Genomic DNA, 19,469 nt, shown 5'->3' with positions numbered 1-19,469 from the left:
TAACATGTCTAGCACTTGCTTGGTTCTAAGGGGTCAGAAGGAGGAGTTAATTGTTTTGAATGGGAACTTTTAGTACTCCATGTTCAGAGAAATATTTACCATCCGAAAAAAAAAAATCTATGTTGCTATAGTAGTGAACTTGCACAAATGGTGCAACTACTTCCCCCCGTCTCTGAGATGAACCCATTGAAATATTTATTCTGTGAAGATGTGAAGTATGCACATACAAAATACACAATACTGAAACGTAGTTTGGACAGTGCCAAAAGGAACTTTTTCCTTCCCTCCCCCAGGAGTCAGTGACAAGCAGGGTAGGATATTGAAGAATGGTATACCACATTACATTTGCGGCTGTCAAGGCTTCAACCATCAAAGTGGATTGCCATCAGCCTTCAGTCACGACACATGACAGTTAACTTCCACCCATCCTGCACTAGCATCAATCAATCTAAGTGCTTTCTACACTTCATACAATTATTCTTCAAATTCACCAAAATCATTGAGTTGTCAAGCACGATTTCCTAATCACCTTCCATAGAGCTGAATTTATAAAAAGTCAACTACTCAACACAATCCCGACTTTTGGACATCAAAGATTACAGCGGAGTGGGGTGGGTCATGGACTTAAAAAGGGAGTTTTTATCCTTCACCTTACAAGCTGATTTTAAGGGTAAGTTTCTATTCAAGCTTTATACACCTTCCCTTAGAAATTGAATTGAAGGGTGATTTCTACCCAAAGTAGTGGTTAAGACTTAGACAAGTTCTTTTAGGACTCAATATTGATGGATACTCTCTGAAGAATCCATTCCAATACACAAAATTTTTAATGCCACTTCCCAATACACAAAATTTTTAATGCCACTTCCCATTACGATATCTTTCTACCCTTTTTTATAAAGTGTAGAGAGATTCACGTGAATGATTCATGAATATGGATGATGACAAATCAAAATATTATATAAAACTCAAGGGAATGGAAAGATATCTCCTTTTTATATTTGCTTAACAGAGAGGTCATTCAGAAAGGAGATTAATAAATCATCAATAAACAACTGCTTTAGCAAACTGCTTAGCGATTATTTAGACCAATTAAATGCAGAAAACCCTTCATATTTAATTGAAAAGAGCTCATGCCTCACCAAATTCGGAAGTCAGAAAAATTGAAAATTTATGACTGAAAATTTGGGGTCCGTTTGGTATGATTTTTGAAAAGTTAATAGAAGTTTTTGAGACCAAAAAAAGTAGCTTTTGGACCGATTTGTCTAATTTTTTGAAAGTATTTCTTCTAGTTAAAATAGTTTTACTGAAAATTTGGGGTCCGTTTGGTATGATTTTTGAAAAGTTAATAGAAGTTTTTGAGACCCAAAAAATAGCTTTTGGACCGATTTGTCTAATTTTTTGAAAGTATTTCTTCTAATTAAAATAGTTTTTAGAAGAAGTTGGTCCAATGTAACTTCTTCTAAAAATACCTCTGAAATAGAAAGTACTTTTAAAATCCATTTTCAAAAATTAAGATAGCTTTTTCAAAAAACCCTTTCACGTGAAGCAAAAATAATGTCAAACGAGTCCTTAGAATGATCAACTTTAAAACTTAAACCTAGGTTTCGAGTTGTTCTCTTCATCTGAACAGCTTTGGTGATGAGTACATCAAGAGAAGAAACTGCAGCAACAAATGTCAGGAGAACATAATCATGCATCCTTTCTAGATTTTGTTAAATGCCAAAAGACATTATTTGGATAATGGGATTTTTTATTCATTGATCTAGGCTAGAACAACCATAAATCATTAAACATAAATGTCAACTATATCAATTTCAGCAGGCTAAGTTAAAAAACATATATAAATCAACTGTTCTCCGCTCAACTTTAGGGCGAATAGTAATCATATTCTACTAGGTACTAGAAGCAGTTGTCCTCCCAGTGGGTGTTTATCTAAGTTGAATATCTATTCATTCCTCTCCTCAACGTTGAATAGGGAAGAAGGATTGTTTAGTCCCTCATCAAATCATGCCGCAATTGAATTTTCCATATTCAAAAATCTCTTTCCACCTCCACCCATAACCACAAATAAAAATGTCAATCGTGCAAGCAGACCACCACATAAAAGCTTTGAACTTATCATTTTAATACTCGAATATGTAATACACCTGTGTAATAGCTTGATCCACGGATATTTTGGAGATCATCATCGACCACTGCTTCTCCAGCATGTCCTTCAAGATAACCATGCTCGTTTTACTGATACAGCATTCTGTTACATGTTTCGGAGATGCGTTTTCCAGTCATCATCTGCATCCACAACACAATTTACACACAGATAAAGCAACACTCCTGGAGTTCAAGAAGAACATATTATATGACCCACATTCAAAACTTGCTAACTGGGATGAGAAAACTCATGTGTGCAACTTCACCGGTGTAAAATGTGACGAACTGCATCATCGCGTTTTCCAAATCAACCTCAATGATTCTCATCTCTTAGGTTTGCTTCCACCAGTAATCTCAAATCTCACACAGCTTCGAGTGCTAGAGCTCGTAAACAATCAATTTTTTGGCATTATCCCATCCGAATTTTCCTCCCTCAGGAAACTTATTTATTTGAAACTCAGTAGCAACAATTTCCATGGACAAATACCACATTCCTTTTCTTTACTTTCCAACCTCGCATTGATTTTTCTTGATGCAAATAACTTAAATGGAACGATCCCACCAGCTCTCTTTTCCAACTGTACATTCCTGAATAATGTAGATTTCTCCCAAAATTTCCTCACTGGTAAGATTCCAGCAGAAATCGGGAAATGCCCATATCTGTGGAATCTTAACTTATACAACAACCAATTCATTGGAGAAATCCCTGCATCTTTAGCCAATTCATCAGGTATATTGAATTTGGATGTGGAGAACAACAGCCTTTCTGGTGAACTGCCTTCAGAAACAATATCAAAGCTAAACAAGATGTGGTACCTTCATTTATCATACAATCACATGGTGAGCCATGACAACAACACTAACCTAGAGCCATTTTTTACTGCTGTGGCAAACTGCAGTGGGTTAGTGGAGCTGGAATTGGCTGCTATGGGTCTTGGAGGCAGATTGCCTAGTTCCATTGGACTACTGAGTGAAATACTGGATCACCTGTTACTACAAGAAAACCAGATAACTGGATCAATTCCTACTGAGGTGCAAAATCTTTCCACCATTAAAATACTGAATTTGACATCCAATCGTTTAAGTGGAACCATTCCAGCTGAAATAGGTGAATTGTCATATTTGGAACAGCTTTGTTTGTCTCATAACTTGTTGACCGGTGATATTCCAGCTTCTATAGGACAAATGTCTAGTCTTGGTCTGATGGATCTATCTAATAACAAATTATCTGGTCAGATTCCTAAAGAATTTGGAAATCTATCCAGAATAAACTATCTATTCCTCAACGACAATCTTCTTTCTGGAAAAATACCTACGACCTTAGGGAGATGTATGTCTCTGTACAAGCTAGACCTGTCCTACAACAGATTGACAGGAAGCATCCCTACAGAAATATCTGGAATGCGTGAAATCCGAATATTTCTGAATCTATCACATAACCAGCTTGAAGGGCCCTTGCCAGTCGAACTAAGCAAACTGGAGAGTGTTCAAGAGATTGATTTTTCGTCTAATAACCTTAGTGGGAGTATCTTTTATCAAATTTCTAGTTGTGCCGAATTGCGGGTGATAAATTTCTCCAACAATTCTCTTCAAGGGCATCTTCCAGAATCGTTAGGAGATCTTAAGAGCCTTGAATTTTTTGATGTTTCACAAAACAAGTTATCTGGAATAATCCCGGATAGCTTGAACAAAAGCCATACTCTGACGTTCCTGAATCTTTCATTCAATAACTTTGCTGGAATGATTCCCACTGGTGGCATCTTCGATTCCATCACAAAGTTATCATTCTTGGGCAACCAGCAGCTTTGTGGGTCTGTTCCTGGCGTACCAGTTTGCCACAGAAAGCAACACTATTTCCTCTCCCGTGTTTTCTTGGCTATCTTTTGTATTGTCATATTCATATCAGGTTTTTTCTCGACAATCTGTTGTGTGATTGGATGCCAGCGCCTGAAAGTTATCGTTTCCACCAGCCAGGAAAGAAAAGAGAGAAAATTGCCGCAAGACTTGACACACAATTTTCCAAGAATAACCTATAAAGAACTTTCAGAGGCCACAGGAGGATTTGATGACCAGAGACTAATTGGATTAGGCAGCTATGGGCGAGTGTATAGAGGAGATCTTCCAGATGGAACCCAAATAGCAGTCAAGGTTCTACATCTGCAAACCGGAAATTCCACTAAGAGTTTCAACAGAGAATGCCAAGTGTTAAAGAGGATCCGTCACAGAAATCTAATAAGAATTATTACAGCTTGTAGCTTGCCAGAGTTTAAGGCCCTTGTTCTTCCCTATATGGCAAATGGGAGCTTAGACAGCCGTCTTTATCCACATGCAGATAATGGCCTAAGGTTAGGCTCCTCAGATTTGAGCCTAATACAGAGGGTGAACATTTGCAGCGACATTGCAGAAGGGATGGCTTACTTGCATCACCATTCTCCAGTTAAAGTCATACACTGTGATTTAAAGCCAAGCAATGTTCTTCTGAATGATGATATGACAGCTTTAGTCTCTGATTTTGGGATAGCAAGACTGGTCATATCTGTTGGAGCAGGAAATGGCGGGATAATTGAGAATATGGGGAATTCGACTGCGAATATGCTATGTGGATCTATTGGATACATTGCACCAGGTGAGGTTTTCTCTTTTGCTTTTCATATGCATAATTAAGGACAAATAAAATTGAAGGAAAAAAAAAAAATAAGAGCATGCTGAGAGATGAAAATGAAGCAGCATATATGCTTCAGCTATAATTAATAATTTAACATTGAAGCACTAAATGCAAACGAATAATATTGGATCTAACAACTAATGACAAGTTGAGCTACTGCATGCATATATCTATATTTTCTTGAAAAGTTTATGCACGTTGCTGATTCCTGTTATTACCTTGAAGAGTATGGGTTTGGGTCAAGCACATCCACAAAGGGGGATGTTTATAGCTTCGGTGTCCTGGTTCTTGAGATGGTGACTAGAAAGAGGCCAACAGATGACATGTTTTCCGGAGGGCTAAACCTGCACAGATATATCAAAAGCCAATACCACAGGCAAATAGAAAATGTTGTTGACTCTTCCTTATTGAGATCCTTAAAAGACCAGTCCCCTGAGGTAAAGAAAATGTGGGAAGTCGCAATTGGAAAATTAACTGAGTTGGGAATTATCTGCACGCAGGAATCAGCTTCTACGAGGCCTACAATGCTTGATTGTGCGGATGACTTGGATCGTCTCAAGAGATACCTGTCAGGGGACACAACAGCAACATTGGCGACATCCCTTGGAATATCATCTTCAACGTTCAGTGATGATTAGCAATATATGTAGATTCATCAGATTGCTTCTGGGATTCTAATTGCAGCAAACCATTAATTTTCAAGAAGTTGAGTTCTCCTACTTAGCAATCTTTTGGCTAGCAAAATTAGTTGATTGAGGTACAAATATAAATCCTGAAGAATATATAATATTTTTTTGAAACTTCTCCTCTTTATTCTTCCACCACTGTTGCTCTCTTTACCATAATTTTACTTGCATCATTACTCATGATGACAATAGAGCTGTATTAACAAATGACTAGGTTCTCAATTCTCAAATCTCAAATGTATGCTAACGGGGCACATAAAATAGAAGATCAAATCATATAATCATACCAGATTACCTAGTTTAGCAGTCGAAATCTGACTTCATAAGGTCTGAATTGGAAAAAAAAAAAAAAGGTTCTGGAGCTTTCTGAATAGTAACATATTTTTGTTCAAGAAAAAAAAAGAGCGAAAAGCTCTTTAGTTTTACTCTCTGGTTTATTAACTGTAATAAATATGAAAAGTAGACATGAAATCATATTGTACAGAAGATAGCGACTCGTGTCACAATAAAATCATCCCGATAGATGACAGTCTGCATACTTTATAGAGAAGCTTGTGCAATAAGATCATTTGAACTTACGAACTAAAAAAATATTCCTAAACGCTACAAGTGTATGTAAAGCTCTCCCCCACCCAATTCCATTCATTTAGAAAAGAAGGAGAACCTAACATTACTTCATATCATAGACGTAAAAGAGTATGATGGAGATTAAGCTACTTTCAAGTAAACATTAAACAAGCAAATAAATATTGATTAATGTACTAACTACAACACAATTTTAGCTTGTGCCGTAAAATAATGATGAGATTTACCTGCCATATCTTTTCAAGTGTTCAATATATTTTTACCATATCCAGGAAAAAGACACAATTCTTATCCTGAGTCATGCTGAAAATTTCATTTTATTTTATATCGGAGAACTTTGTATCATAGTCATGCAATGCAACCATTGAAGAATATTTGCCTTGCACCAAACTGTTTGTCTAGAGCAGTTTGTGGTTGGTCATGCATAAAACAGAACGAAAAGAACTGCAACTTAATATAGGCTGCCAATTATTTGCACACTACCTGAGTGTCTGTGATGGAGATCATATCATTCAATGTGTCATATGAAGACTTTCAAAGCTTAGATTCTTATTTTAGGAGAACTAATTAGGGTTTGGTTTTATAAATTTTCTAATATTTCATTAGTTGCTTTTTACTTAAATTAGATTAATTTGAACCCTAAAGGGCTTACACATTGTAAGAGTTAAATTTTGATATTGGAAAGGGAAAAAAAAACACTGGTTCCTCCCTAATATCTTTCTGCCCTCTTTTACGTCCGTTTTTCTCCTCTTCCCCTTTCTGCCATATCTTCCCCCTCTTTCCCCTTCTTCTATAGTTCTGGTTCTTTGTAGTTGCATCCTACACCAGTCTGCCAAGGTTTCAACTGTAAATTGAATAAGAATCTTTCTTAGTGTGCTGAACAGCTACTTAACTGCAAGCATTGCAGCATTATAATCAATAGAACAATATAAAATTTTAAGAATTGTAAAATGTCCTTCGTAAAATACCTGGCATAAATCAATCCACAGAGTTTTTTTCCCCCTCTGGCGCAATTCCACAAATATCTTCGTTGCAAACAAAAATTGTTACAGTTAGAGTCTACCTCACATAGCAATTCTCCGAGAAGATTTCTTGGTTACCTCCCCATAAAAATCTGCAAGCAAATTTTCAGCATTTACCCTTTATCACTGTTGCGGATTAATGATGTTGTATCATAACAAGTGGGCAGCCGGAGCACCTTAGAAAAAAAGTTACAAGGCACATAGGACATAATCCAGAATTAAAAAATAATTATATTTGAAAATAATCTATAATTTGCAATATAATTGAAGGGGGGGCGGGGTGAAATCATCTTCGTACGAGTATTTGATTTTCTACCTCATAAAGTCAAATTATCGAGTATTTGATTTTCTACCTCATAATCCATGGAGTTTTTCCCTTCATTTTCATATGTCAAGAAATTAAGTTGAATTTATCAACTTGGGTAATTTTGGGTAAGGATAGCCTTTTCAAAATCTCGATGAGGAAGAGAGGAGGAAAATATAAATTTGTATTTGTTTTTGTGCATGCATTTAAAATGTTAAAGAAATTTTCAAGATATCTACATTTGGAAAGAAATTTATAAATTTTTATAAATTCAATTAAAATTAAATACTTATTTTATCTATACATTTATAACTAATACTTATTAGAGTAATGATATCTAGCATCAATGTTGTTATAACAATCGTTCTAGTGGTGTTATATGATAAGTTCAATGAAATGTAGAGTTAAATTATACGTTTAATATATCTTTGTAGGGTATGACTATTATATACAGAAATTATTATAGTTCATTTGAATGTCGTGTCGATCACAAAAATGAGTCCATTGCATGCCAATATGTCTTAGAATGAACATTTATGTCTCGATCGTTGACATATTCAAAAACAAAAGAACACCTCAGTTGTCAAGGTTCGCCTACACAAACGAACCCATGGAATTTCAATACTTGGTCAAAAATATGATTGAAGATGTCGGATAACCTTAGACATGAATGAGATATCTCAGTGCTAATTCTAACAAATAACTTTGAGATTAGTGCACTATCCCCCTCCACGTAGACAAGGTATTCCCAAACACACGTCAAAAAACCTCGAAAATCAATCGACTTTGAAAATAAAAAATTAATCATAAATTCCAACATAATGATGAAAATAGTCAAGTCGCAAAAATAACTGAAATGTCCTTATAAAATTCCTATAAATAGGTCATTGCAAAACTAGAGAAGAGGACTTTTACTCTCTCTCTCTCTCAAGATCCAAAAAATAAAATTCGAAATATAGAAAAATTCAGAAAGGAATTATCTCTTGAGAAATTGTAAGAGAAAATATACAATTCCTTTAAGAATACAATTCATTTTTTGAAGTCAACAGTTAGGCATCATCTGTTAAAGGTCATACCAAAACCATGAAAGTATAAACACGTGTAAACAAAAAGTCCCCAAAAAAAAAAAAAAAAAAAAAAAAAAGAAAAAAAGAGGATTCGCGTGCTTTACATACATTAATCAAACAATGATGATAATTTTGGAAAGAGTATGAATGAAAGTCGTAATTCAATGTACAACCCTCGACAAAGAAGAAATTGAAGGTTGTCAAGAATGGTGACAAAGTTAACTCAAACAGTAGCTAACGTGGCTTCCAACATGCAACATTTTGCCAACAAAGATGTTACCACGAGGCAATTCTTAATACGGCAAAAACATGCAATTCTGCCTTCCAAGAAAATGGAGGCGAGAGCAAAGCCAATGGCTCAAAGCAAAAGACAGAATGCATCACATCAAACAAAAGCCTTCTTGATTTGCTCCTATTTTCAATTGGTAGGTAAGCACTGATGCCGCCCGAGATGAAGCTACGGCAAGGCCTTGGAGAGAGAGGTAAGGGAGAAAATTTCAGTAAGTTCGTCAATATATGAGGATTAGGATTCTCCAATTGCTCCTACCAAAGGAATGGAGAGTAGGTCGCTTCGTTCAGATGAGATAATTGATAATAAAAAAAATATGCCCATTGCTTGAGGCAATCAAAATGTTGGGAGGCCTAGCACATTCTCAATGTCGAAAATGCAAATTTTTGTGGAAATGCAATCCTATTAATCATTTTCGAGTGTTACAACTCAATACCCAAGATCGATACAAATTTTACAAAACACGGACAAAAATCAAAGGCATCAAGTTCTCATTGATTGGGCTAGAACATGCATTGTACCCGTCTGTACAATGTTTAATAGCTCCCATACTACGATACAAAGGCAGTAACTCAATGGACCCAATCTCTCCAAACCACCAACACAACCCTTTCAAACTGAAACCGAAGAATCACCAAGATTCAACATCCTCGAATTCACCAAAAAATCAAGGGTTTATGGTCTAAAGAGCAAGAATCACGAAGAAGTAGAAAGGGCAGAGACACCAAGTCTCAAAGGAGAGAAGATGAAACCTAGAGGCTCTACACACGAAGAGATGCAAAAATAATGAAACCAAGTGGGTCAGAATATCTCAGACCAACTAATATATATGAATGGTCATCAGTGTAGATGTTAGGTTTAGGAGATCCAACGGTCTAGAATCACACATGTGTATCATATGATTTGGGCGAAGTCACAACATATTTCAACATTGAGTTATTAGGCAATGAACTTGTAAAATTTTGCGAAAATGACTGAATTTTATTCAATAATTTCTGCATATAATTTACACATATATGTAGCTCTCAACCTTCTAATCAATTCTTGAAAATCTGCTACTAATTGATGCTATATTACAAAGATGGAAAGATATATATTGCAATATATTTATCTTCTAATTAAATCAATCTATAATATTGACAAGGATATTTGATTTTCTCAATACTCTCCCCTCAAGTTGGTGAGTAAATGTTTTGAACTCCCAACTTGACCAACAAAGAATGAAATTTTTCCTTCCTGAGAGTTTTAGTGAATATATCATCAAGTTGTGACATATATGGAACAAACTTTGTCACGATCTTTCCTTCCATAATTTTATCTCGAACAAAATGACAATTATTCTCAATGTGTCTTGTTCGTTCGTGAAATATTGGATTTACAGCAATATGAAGAACAGTTTGATTGTCACAGAACAAGGTTGTTGGCCTTGAATTTGAACTTCCAGATCTCGAAAAAGATTTTGTAACCATGTAAGTTCACAACATGTCGTTGCCATGTATCTATACTCAGCTTCAACAAAAGATAAGGATACTCTGGAGTTTGCTTTTCCATGAGATAAGACAATTTTCGAGGAAAACACAATAACCAGTTGTTGAACGTGGAGTGGTTGGACATCTTGCCCAATCAGAGTCACAATATGCTTTCAAACTTGTATTATACTTTACATATAATTTTCAAATAATAGATAATATTATATGATAGTATAATATTCTTAATTGAAATATTTGAAGAGATTTTTATTTTTTTAATAATTGAGAAAAATAAAAATAATAAGTAAGTTATTATATAAATTAAACAACCAAAGGAACCAACAGTTGGAGTTTCTTTCATTATTCTCAAATTCTCACTTCTCACTTCTCACTTCTCATATCAAATACTTACTAGAATATCATAAAATTTACAATCTATAAATAGTTGGACAAAGAAATGGGTAAAAAGCTATTTGGGTCTTTAAATTTTAGGATTTTGAAGTTGACTAATATAAATTTTTTCATCCTTCTAATTTTTTCAATTTCGAATCAGATTATCGGTTCGGATATCCGATAACATAGTAAATGAGATATGGATTTAGCAATCAAGTATTCGTTAAATTATCGGATCGGATCGAATAATTATTCTTAACGGATCGGATCGAATCGGATCGAATTTGAGCATATCCAATCCATTTCCAGCCATATTCCCGAGGAGTCCACAGCTTACATTGGTGAAGCTAACATATATAAGTCCTCGGCGAATAGCCTTTAGGGTATGCCAGTAATGACAATATCACCAATCTTTAGTGCTTAGCTTTTCCTTTGTTTTCTACGTTTATTGCTTTCTTGCAAAAAAAAACTTCATTAAATGTGTTTATATTTGAATTAACTGATACACTACAAAGGGAAGCTTATGATAATAGATAAGCCCATTACAACCAAATTCATCTGCCATGCACTCCTCTCTATCAAATCCATCAAAAAATTATGAATAACATAGATATCACCACGCCAATCAAAATACACAATAAGAAAGAATGAATTAAAATTTCATTTTTCTACAAGAACCAAAGAAACCTAGATAAACACAGCTACATAACTTAGAGTATAAAATAAGCAACTTGTCTACAATCGACATGGAGCGAGAACATTTCTGTGAAATAAACACCCCATTTCCATGTTTATAAACCAAGGACCTATGAATCCGTCAAACGTTAAATAGTGTTGGCAGCATACCGAGCAATGGCCAATTAACAAGAAGCACGTTGTAATTCCAAAAACCCCAAAGACAAAGAAACCATAGGACTGCTAAGCAAGCCTCAAAATACCACACTAGTGTCATTCTACGATAAACAAGCCGATGCTACAGCATAAAACTTGAAAAAATAAAATCATGAAACGTTGGACTCTTAACTATTTGTTCCTGACATCCCATAGATTAACATGGAGTTAATAGCCCAAATGGTTACTGAACTTTGCAAAAGTTTTCCCAGGGTTATCAAATTTTAGAAATCATTTAAATCATCACTGAATTTCGTAAAATGTTTTCACGAGGTTACTCAACTTTGCGGGATTACCAAACTTTTAAAAATCATCACTTTCATCACTAAAACTTTGCAAAAAGTTTTCCTGGGGATCACAAACCTTTTGCAAAGTTCAATGATCCCATGAAAATATTTTGCAAAGTTTAGTAATAAATGTGATGGTTTTTAAAATTCAGTGATTCCATGAAAACTTTTTACAAAGTTTAGTGATGACTTAAATGATTTTTTAAAGTTCACTGAGCCCGTGAATTTTTTTGCAAAGTTCAGTGACCATTGGATTATTAACTCGATTAACATGGGATGAACTACAATAAATATTTTTGTATTCCTTCTATTAACCATTTTATTTATTTATTTATTTATTTTAAATTTTTGGGGAAGAAGATGAGTGGGGTAGGGGTGAAAAATAATATTTAAAAGATTTGGAATTTTAGATGGCACATATTAAAAAAAAATTAGATTTTATTTGTAACAAAATAAAAAATTTTAGTGCTGAAATTGCAATTATTCCATTTTAATTTTGGCATTTTTTATAATTATTTTTAACGACAAATCTGATGAATCTTTATGGAAGGAAATTTTTTTGCCCAAAAAATTTCGAATAGGGGAGTTTTATGCGATTAATCCTTTATAATGTGGTATATCGCGCATGAAAACGTTATAGGGGAGTTTTTTGCTATTGATCCTTTATAATGTTTATTATTAGAATTTTGTGGTGAAGATCAGGTGGTTCGTTCTAATTAGAATTGAATCAAACTAATTCTTAATTGGAATTATTATAAAAATATAATCATTGGTTCTACTGAAAAAAATAAGGAAATTGTACTAGGCTCTCGTTTGGCTTTGATTTTTCACTCCAAAAAATCAATTTTTTGACTGTTATTTCCTTAAGTTAGCCATCATTTTTTATTTTTTCACTCACAAACGAGACCCGCTTTTCTCTCTAACAATAAAAAAAATAGATTCTCTAAATCATTATCGAACAAACCCTGGACTAGAAAAGTTTGATTGTTGATTTTAAGACTGAAAATGATTGATTTTAGTTTAAATCAAACTAAAATTAGCTAGTCGTGTCCGATTTGATTCGAATCCAATAGCTTTATGTAAAAATGTCTACTACCCTTAAAATCTTATCAGGATTCAACTGATCTACAACTACAAATTTGAGAAGTCACGTGGTGGTAGTTCAGCACACAATAATAATTAGTATGGTTGGGGAATTCGGGTCCGGGTCTTGCATCATTACCCGAATAAAAACTGATTCACCCACGGCCAGATCCTTTCCTTTTATTGCTCAGTTCACTCAAGCACAATGATAGAAGAAGTAATCAATAACTGATGATTGCTTGACAGATTTCTGGGTTTCGGATACGACGCCGTTTTCTTGCTACTCCTCCCCCCCTTTCCTTCCATCCCCCTCAATCACTCTGGGATTCTTGAACACTTCAGGTGAACTTCTTAATCTCAATTATTGACTTTTTCCTTATCATTTTCGCTAGTAGAGATTCATATATACGAGTACACACGTTATTAGGTCTTGAATTTTCAGTTACAGGGAGTGACCGATTCGTGAATACTCGAGAGATTCAGGAGTGGCGCAATTGAAGGAAATGATTCTGTTTTTAGTCCATTATTGAAGTAGCTTTTTTAAGTTCAATTAGCGTTTATCTGATCGTTTAGCATCAGTAAGATTTTCTATTATGTAAGATGATTAGTTTTGGGCTTCGAGAGATCATGAATATGAAATTTGATTTCTGGGGTGGTAAAAGATTAATTTGCAGAAGCCTTTCACCTCTCCTGTAGACAGGAGAAGGGAACTGTCAACGTGTTCTGACAAGGGAGGTTGACAATGTATGTAATGTAGCTTTGGAGGAATTAGAAAGTTTTCAGTTTTTATGGCTGGTAGATTTTACTGTGACCGTTATCTATCCTATTTGAGTTAGTTCAAGGGGTAATGGGGTTTGACTACCTGCATACAAATTAATCTGGTTCCAGGAACCAGATTTGATCAGGTGACATAAGGATTTTGTCTTCTGAGCTATCTGAAGCACTCCCTTTGTAGCATCCAAAATCCTACCTTCATTATATTACTGGTTTCTATGTCAATCAAAATGACAAAGGGGAATTACAGATTTTTCTTCAAGCCTTTGTGAACTTAATAAAGATGGCTTTTTGTTTGTTTTTTCATTTTGTTTTTGGCAGTAGCAGAAGCTAATTGTTGATGGCAGACCTTAAGGAGCATCTGCTCCCACCCAAACCTGCATCAGCAGTGAATCTCAGAGATCTATCGGGTAGGCCGTCTGCCTCTGGCCGACAACCATTTCAGGGAGTGGATGTTTCAGGCCTGAAAAAGCGTGGGCAAGGCCTTCGGTCATGGATACGTGTCGATGCATCTGGGAATTCTCAAGTGATCGAGGTTGACAAGTTCACTATGATGCGTCGGTGTGATCTTCCTGCACGTGATCTACGTTTACTCGATCCGCTGTTTGTTTATCCCTCCACTATTCTTGGAAGAGAGAAGGCAATTGTTGTCAATCTTGAGCAGATTCGATGCATCATCACTGCTGATGAGGTTTGGCTCTTAAATTCTCTTGATAGCTATGTACTGCAGTATGTCGTGGAGCTGCAGCGGCGATTGCAAGCTTCAGGAGTAGGTGAAGTTTGGCAGTCAGATGGTGCTGAATTGAACAGAAGGAGAGGAAGTAGAAATTTTGATAATATATTTGGGAACGCATCACCTGATTACTTGCCATTTGAGTTCAGAGCTCTTGAAGTTGCTCTGGAGGCTGCCTGTACGTTTCTGGATTCTCAGGTATATGTTAGAAATAGCAGCTTGTAAAACTTCCATTGCATGTATTGACTGCTTCTGTAATGAAAATTTTCCAATGGTAGACTAGTGAAAATATTACTGTCTGAAAAATTTCCTGACATTGTAGTTTCTCTTTTTATTTCATTTTATTTATTTTTTGTGAAACAAGCCAGTAATCATCACATGAGAGAAGAACCAAATGCTCCAGAAAATGGGAAGTTGAATATATATGAATAGCTTATGTCTTCTAATTTAAATTAATAAACCATCTGAAAGGAGAATGTGATGTTTCAATGATAGACCTTTGCGATTTTAGGATGGTTTTCGAAGTGGCACTTACATTTGTAGATAGATGCATAGAGCAAAATGTTAAATTTTTATGTTGTCTGCTCATAGTGAAAGTTCCTGCTGACACTAACTTTAACAGACCTCATCAAGAAGGAAAATTACGGTAAGCAGTTTATATTCTTCAGCATATGCATAAGTACACATTTCAGTTCTTGTGGCTTGTGCGTACTGTAATGATCCTAGCATGTGTATTCTTCTCTGATTTCCTAGCTAGCTCCATCCACTACATCTGTGCCACATACATAATGAGATGGTTGATTTTGCCAGATTCCCAGGTTTCTTTAGTATGCTTAATCTTCTTGTTGTACCCAAGTGATGGAATGGGATAATGGAAGGCATAAGAACAGAGATAGTCTTATACTCTTTAATCTGGAAGTGGAAATAGTAATAACCACCAGATAACATAGATTAATAGTTATGTGGATTTTTCCATCACGTTTCCTTGTGTTGTGGAGAAATGAATTTGAAAGAAAATATATAGGAAGAGAGAATGACAAGCATTAGAGTAACTTGCTGGAGTGTATTATCCCCTAGATGATTACTGTTGACCTTTCATTGAATTGTTAACTAATTCAGATTAGTGATGAAGAATATTGGAATTGGTGCTGATATTTACCTTAAACATATAGCTCAACTTCGAGTCTTTTGTTGAAAATGAAGATGCCTGGTATTTGATAAGTGGTGAATGTAAATAGATTATGCTTGCAGTAGAGAATTTTTAATTTTAAGATCTGGAGAAGAACTCTTTGTACTAATGGGGCCATGATGGAGCAAAGAAACTAAAAAGTCCTTCCTCCACTACTTTTTAGCATTTGAAGAACTCTTCATCTCACATTATTAGCTTGAAGGACATATTGTTGACATTGTTTAAACATAATTCACTTGACATAATTTGAATAAAGAGAAGTGAACTGATACTGGTATGTCCCACTGATACATTGTTGAATTTTCACTCTACTTCAAGATTTCTTGATCCTTGAGAGAATAAATGTGATGCATGAGCATACTAAACTGATATTGAATAAGGAAAGGAACAAGAAAGAGAAGAGGATCAAAGAAGAGCAGAATTGAGGGAAAAGAGGAAATCAATGTTATTCATACAAGCAAGAGTTATCTATTACAATGAACGCACCCTCTATATATAGAGCAAAGAAACTAAAATTAAAAGAGTATCTAATAAAGTAGGACTATCGAATTATTGAATCTAATCTAATCAAAATAAACCTAATTTGAATTAAACTCTATAACAAAATCATATATATCTTCTATCTATATCTCTGTTTGTATCTTCCATCAAAATTTGTGCTTCGTATGGTAGAAATTAATCTTCCATACTTTTTATTTGCAAGCACATACTTTGACGGTAGAACTCATAAATTTTGTTCTTGATTTGTTTTCCACTATGAAATTTCTTAATAAATTAATTCATTTGGACTCAAAAAATATTTCTTACCAAGCAGCAACCCAGCAGCTCCTTCAAAGCAAAGGGAAAACCCACAAAAAAAATAATAAAGAATCTAATGCCAAAATATCCATTTCTCCTTTGTATTGTTGTGAATATACATTTAATTTAGGAATATTTATGGTGAGATGGATACCTCAGGTCAAAATAATGCTTTAGGAAAGCATAGTTTCAGTAATGATTGTGTGAATTGTGTGATACCTTCATTTGAGTTATATATATTATATATAGTGATTGGTTAATTGGTTTCGTTAGATGAAACCTGATGTGAGGGAGGTGCTTTTGTGATGTCCAAAAAAGCTAAATTTCCAAATACTATGTAAGCCTAGTTGGATATCCCTTAATACAACAGTACAGATCATAGACAATTTGGCTAGTTAGGATAATGTTTCAAGTTCAAGTTCAACAACATCTACGTTTCTCCTATTCAGGGTCGTAATGTTCTCTCCTAGGCAAAGATATTATTTTGTTCAACGATTCATTTTAAACCATTATATAATATTTTAAAATGCATTTTTGAAAATCTTTGAATTGATCAGGCAGCAGAATTAGAGATTGAAGCATATCCGTTGTTGGATGAACTCACGTCAAAAATCAGTACACTGAACTTGGAACGAGTTCGTCGATTGAAAAGCAGACTTGTTGCTCTGACTAGGAGAGTTCAAAAGGTACGAGTTTTTTCTTGGAAGATCTTACCCGAGTCCATGATCCTTCTCTGATGTTTCTTCCTCCAATTTTCCATTGTTATCATCTAGGTTAGAGATGAGATAGAACAGCTAATGGATGACGATGGAGATATGGCCGAAATGTATCTTACTGACAAGAAAAGTCGAATGGAAACATCATTTTATGGTGATCAATCTTTGTTGGGATACCAATCTAATGACGGTGTAGTTTCTTTTTCGGCTCCAGTTTCTCCTGTTTCTTCACCCCCTGACAGCAGGAAGCTTGAGAAGAGTCTGAGCATCGCCCGGAGCAGGCATGAAAGTATGCGGAGCTCGGAGAGTGTCAGAGAGAATATAGAAGAGCTTGAAATGTTGTTAGAGGCCTACTTTGTTGTCATTGACAGCACCCTAAATAAATTGACATCGGTATCATTTATTATCATGAATAACTTTTTCGGCTTTTATTCCCCTCCCATTGAAACCCCTTTTTCAATTCTGTTTTCTCTAATTACAGCTGAAGGAGTACATTGATGATACAGAGGACTTCATCAACATTCAGCTGGTATGTGTCACTTATTAAATATTTCTGATATTATTGATTGATGTTTAAGCAGAACTCTGTGTTAAATAGGTCATTTATTGATCCCAAAGATAACCAAATGGAACCCGTCCCCTTAACTTGGTAAAGCTAGGTGTTCTTGTCCTGCTATTCAGAGGCTCGATGCTTGTGTCTGAGAGCCACATCCTTTTTGTAGAATAATTTTATTCTACATAATGGTTGTGGCTCTCAGATAGTCGAACATCAGATACATGTTTAAGTGGGGTGCTTTATTTGTTTTAGTGAAATATTTGAGATGAAATTGTGTGATTTTTCTTCAGGCTTAAAAGATCTAATGCGAGCCCGTGTATTTTACATAGATTTTCTCTCTGGTTATTAAAATGCACATGTTTCAACCATTATATTCATGTTGAAGTCCAAAATAGAACTGTCTTAATGGTTGCGACATTTAATTAGTTATTTCTGAAGAGACACGAATTCAAATAACATAATTAGTGCTTCCAAAAGCACCAGAGTTAGACGAAACAATTGTTCAGTGTCGTTTAAGTTCTTCATCCATGAATGAGCTTATACAATTTTGAAAATCTGTGTGCAGGATAACGTTCGAAACCAGCTGATACAGTTTGAGCTTTTACTTACTACTGCAACATTTGTTGTTGCAATATTTGGCGTTGTTGCCGGGATATTTGGTATGAACTTTACAATACCAATGTTTGATTATCCAGGAGCATTCAAATGGGTTCTGATTATAACTGGAGTTACTGGAATGGTCATATTTTTCTCATTTTTATGGTATTTCAAGTATAGAAGATTGATGCCACTATAGATAGTGTACGAAATAACAAGCATTATGATGCTATTTTTCTCATTTACTGGTTTTGTATTTCAAACAGTAGCAAAAAGTAGAAAATGCTAAAATTTTCTGTATATTATAATTTTTCTTCCAATGTATTGAAATCTTATTTTTCAATTGTATATTTTCCATTTCCTCTTGCCCAAGGCCTATAAGTTTTGCTGGGATTGCTGTTCAAATCAAATGTGGCCATCTGAAGAGATAGCTTGAGCACATTTCAGCATGTGACTTTTTATAAAGATCATATAAATTTTTATAAAAAAAAAAAAAAAGAATTAAATGAGATTGTTCGAATAAGCATAGGTCAACTAAATGGTATTTTCATGGTAATTGGGGTCGTGGATTTTCTTGTTAGAGGGCTAGTATGGCATCCGCAGTCGGGGAGAAAATCACCCATTTGATTGAGTAGGTGGTGCTTTCCTTTGAGATATAAAATAATAATCTATTAGAATAATGTTTTTCTTTTCTTATTTTGAACTCCAATAGAACTTCCATTATGGTAAACATGTGAAATGTAAAAACTTAAAAAGGAATACAATAACAACTCCAAATGCTAGAAACATGAACGAATGCATGCAGCATGAGAAGCATGTGTGGCAATTTTTATTCTCACTACTAGAAATGAATTGAAAAGAACTGCAATTTATAACATCAATAATAGTGATTATATCATATAAAATAAGTAGAATTTTACCCAACAAACAATTAACCACTAATTTTATCAATTTTGAAAGTGCTTGTTTTATAAGATTTTTGTTGACATTTCAACCACACGTTTTATCAACTCAAAATCTACAAAAATACATTTATCAAAAGCTTTGTGACACAATCCCTAATGTTCAACACTTAAGATGAGTGTACATTGCTTTGGAAGCATGCTTTGAAAGAAAGAAATATGTCTTATTCGTTGATCCAACATAGCTAATAAGCAAACTAATCGGGGAGGGAAACTAAACCGAAATAAATTTACATCAACAAGCTTCAATGTGTT

At 34.7% G+C, this 19,469-nt stretch overlaps 2 protein-coding genes and 2 long non-coding RNA genes across 6 annotated transcripts; 2 read left to right on the top strand and 2 right to left on the bottom strand.

Moving 5' to 3' along the window:
• Positions 1–1,696: 1,696 nt before the first annotated feature.
• Positions 1,697–5,157, bottom strand: LOC111401919. Its single transcript, XR_002704141.1, has 2 exons — positions 5,032–5,157; positions 1,697–2,289 (listed from the first exon to the last, which is right to left on the bottom strand). It is a non-coding gene; the product is annotated as an uncharacterized LOC111401919 (long non-coding RNA).
• LOC111401917 (putative leucine-rich repeat receptor-like serine/threonine-protein kinase At2g24130) lies at positions 2,121–5,632 on the top strand. 2 transcript variants are annotated; one of them, XM_023029895.1, is made up of 2 exons: positions 2,121–4,774; positions 5,039–5,632. In XM_023029895.1, exons 1-2 carry the CDS (start codon positions 2,209–2,211, stop codon positions 5,449–5,451), a joined length of 2,979 nt encoding a protein of 992 aa, XP_022885663.1. In that variant the 5' UTR covers positions 2,121–2,208; the 3' UTR covers positions 5,452–5,632. The 2 variants fall into 2 exon arrangements, with proteins under 2 accessions (XP_022885663.1, XP_022885665.1); XM_023029897.1 differs by having other exon boundaries at positions 5,314–5,459.
• Positions 5,633–5,759: 127 nt separating this feature from the next.
• LOC111401918 lies at positions 5,760–7,580 on the bottom strand. The gene is made up of 3 exons (XR_002704140.1): positions 7,423–7,580; positions 7,053–7,282; positions 5,760–6,976 (listed from the first exon to the last, which is right to left on the bottom strand). It is a non-coding gene; the product is annotated as an uncharacterized LOC111401918 (long non-coding RNA).
• A 5,325-nt stretch (positions 7,581–12,905) lies between these two features.
• On the top strand, positions 12,906–18,595 carry LOC111401916 (magnesium transporter MRS2-1-like). 2 transcript variants are annotated; one of them, XM_023029893.1, is made up of 6 exons: positions 12,906–13,231; positions 13,985–14,594; positions 16,941–17,069; positions 17,157–17,492; positions 17,581–17,628; positions 18,221–18,451. In XM_023029893.1, exons 2-6 carry the CDS (start codon positions 14,004–14,006, stop codon positions 18,449–18,451), a joined length of 1,335 nt encoding a protein of 444 aa, XP_022885661.1. In that variant the 5' UTR covers positions 12,906–13,231; positions 13,985–14,003. The 2 variants fall into 2 exon arrangements, with proteins under 2 accessions (XP_022885661.1, XP_022885662.1); XM_023029894.1 differs by lacking the exon at positions 12,906–13,231 and having other exon boundaries at positions 14,004–14,594; positions 18,221–18,595.
• Positions 18,596–19,469: the final 874 nt, after the last annotated feature.

This window comes from Olea europaea, chromosome 10 (assembly GCF_002742605.1).
Source record: "Olea europaea var. sylvestris chromosome 10, O_europaea_v1, whole genome shotgun sequence".
Lineage (NCBI taxonomy): Eukaryota > Viridiplantae > Streptophyta > Magnoliopsida > Lamiales > Oleaceae > Olea > Olea europaea.
Note: the sequence above shows the minus strand (reverse complement) of the source record. Positions and strands in the feature narration are given on the sequence as shown.

Coding starts and splice junctions, on each gene's coding strand:
- LOC111401917 (XM_023029895.1), top strand. CDS start 2,209: ATGTCCTTCAAGATAACCATGCTCGTTTTACTGATACAGCATTCTGTT. Junction 4,775..5,038: donor TATTGGATACATTGCACCAG/GTGAGGTTTTCT, acceptor ATTACCTTGAAG/AGTATGGGTTTGGGTCAAGC.
- LOC111401916 (XM_023029894.1), top strand. CDS start 14,004: ATGGCAGACCTTAAGGAGCATCTGCTCCCACCCAAACCTGCATCAGCA. Junction 14,595..16,940: donor GTACGTTTCTGGATTCTCAG/GTATATGTTAGA, acceptor TGAATTGATCAG/GCAGCAGAATTAGAGATTGA. Junction 17,493..17,580: donor CCCTAAATAAATTGACATCG/GTATCATTTATT, acceptor CTCTAATTACAG/CTGAAGGAGTACATTGATGA.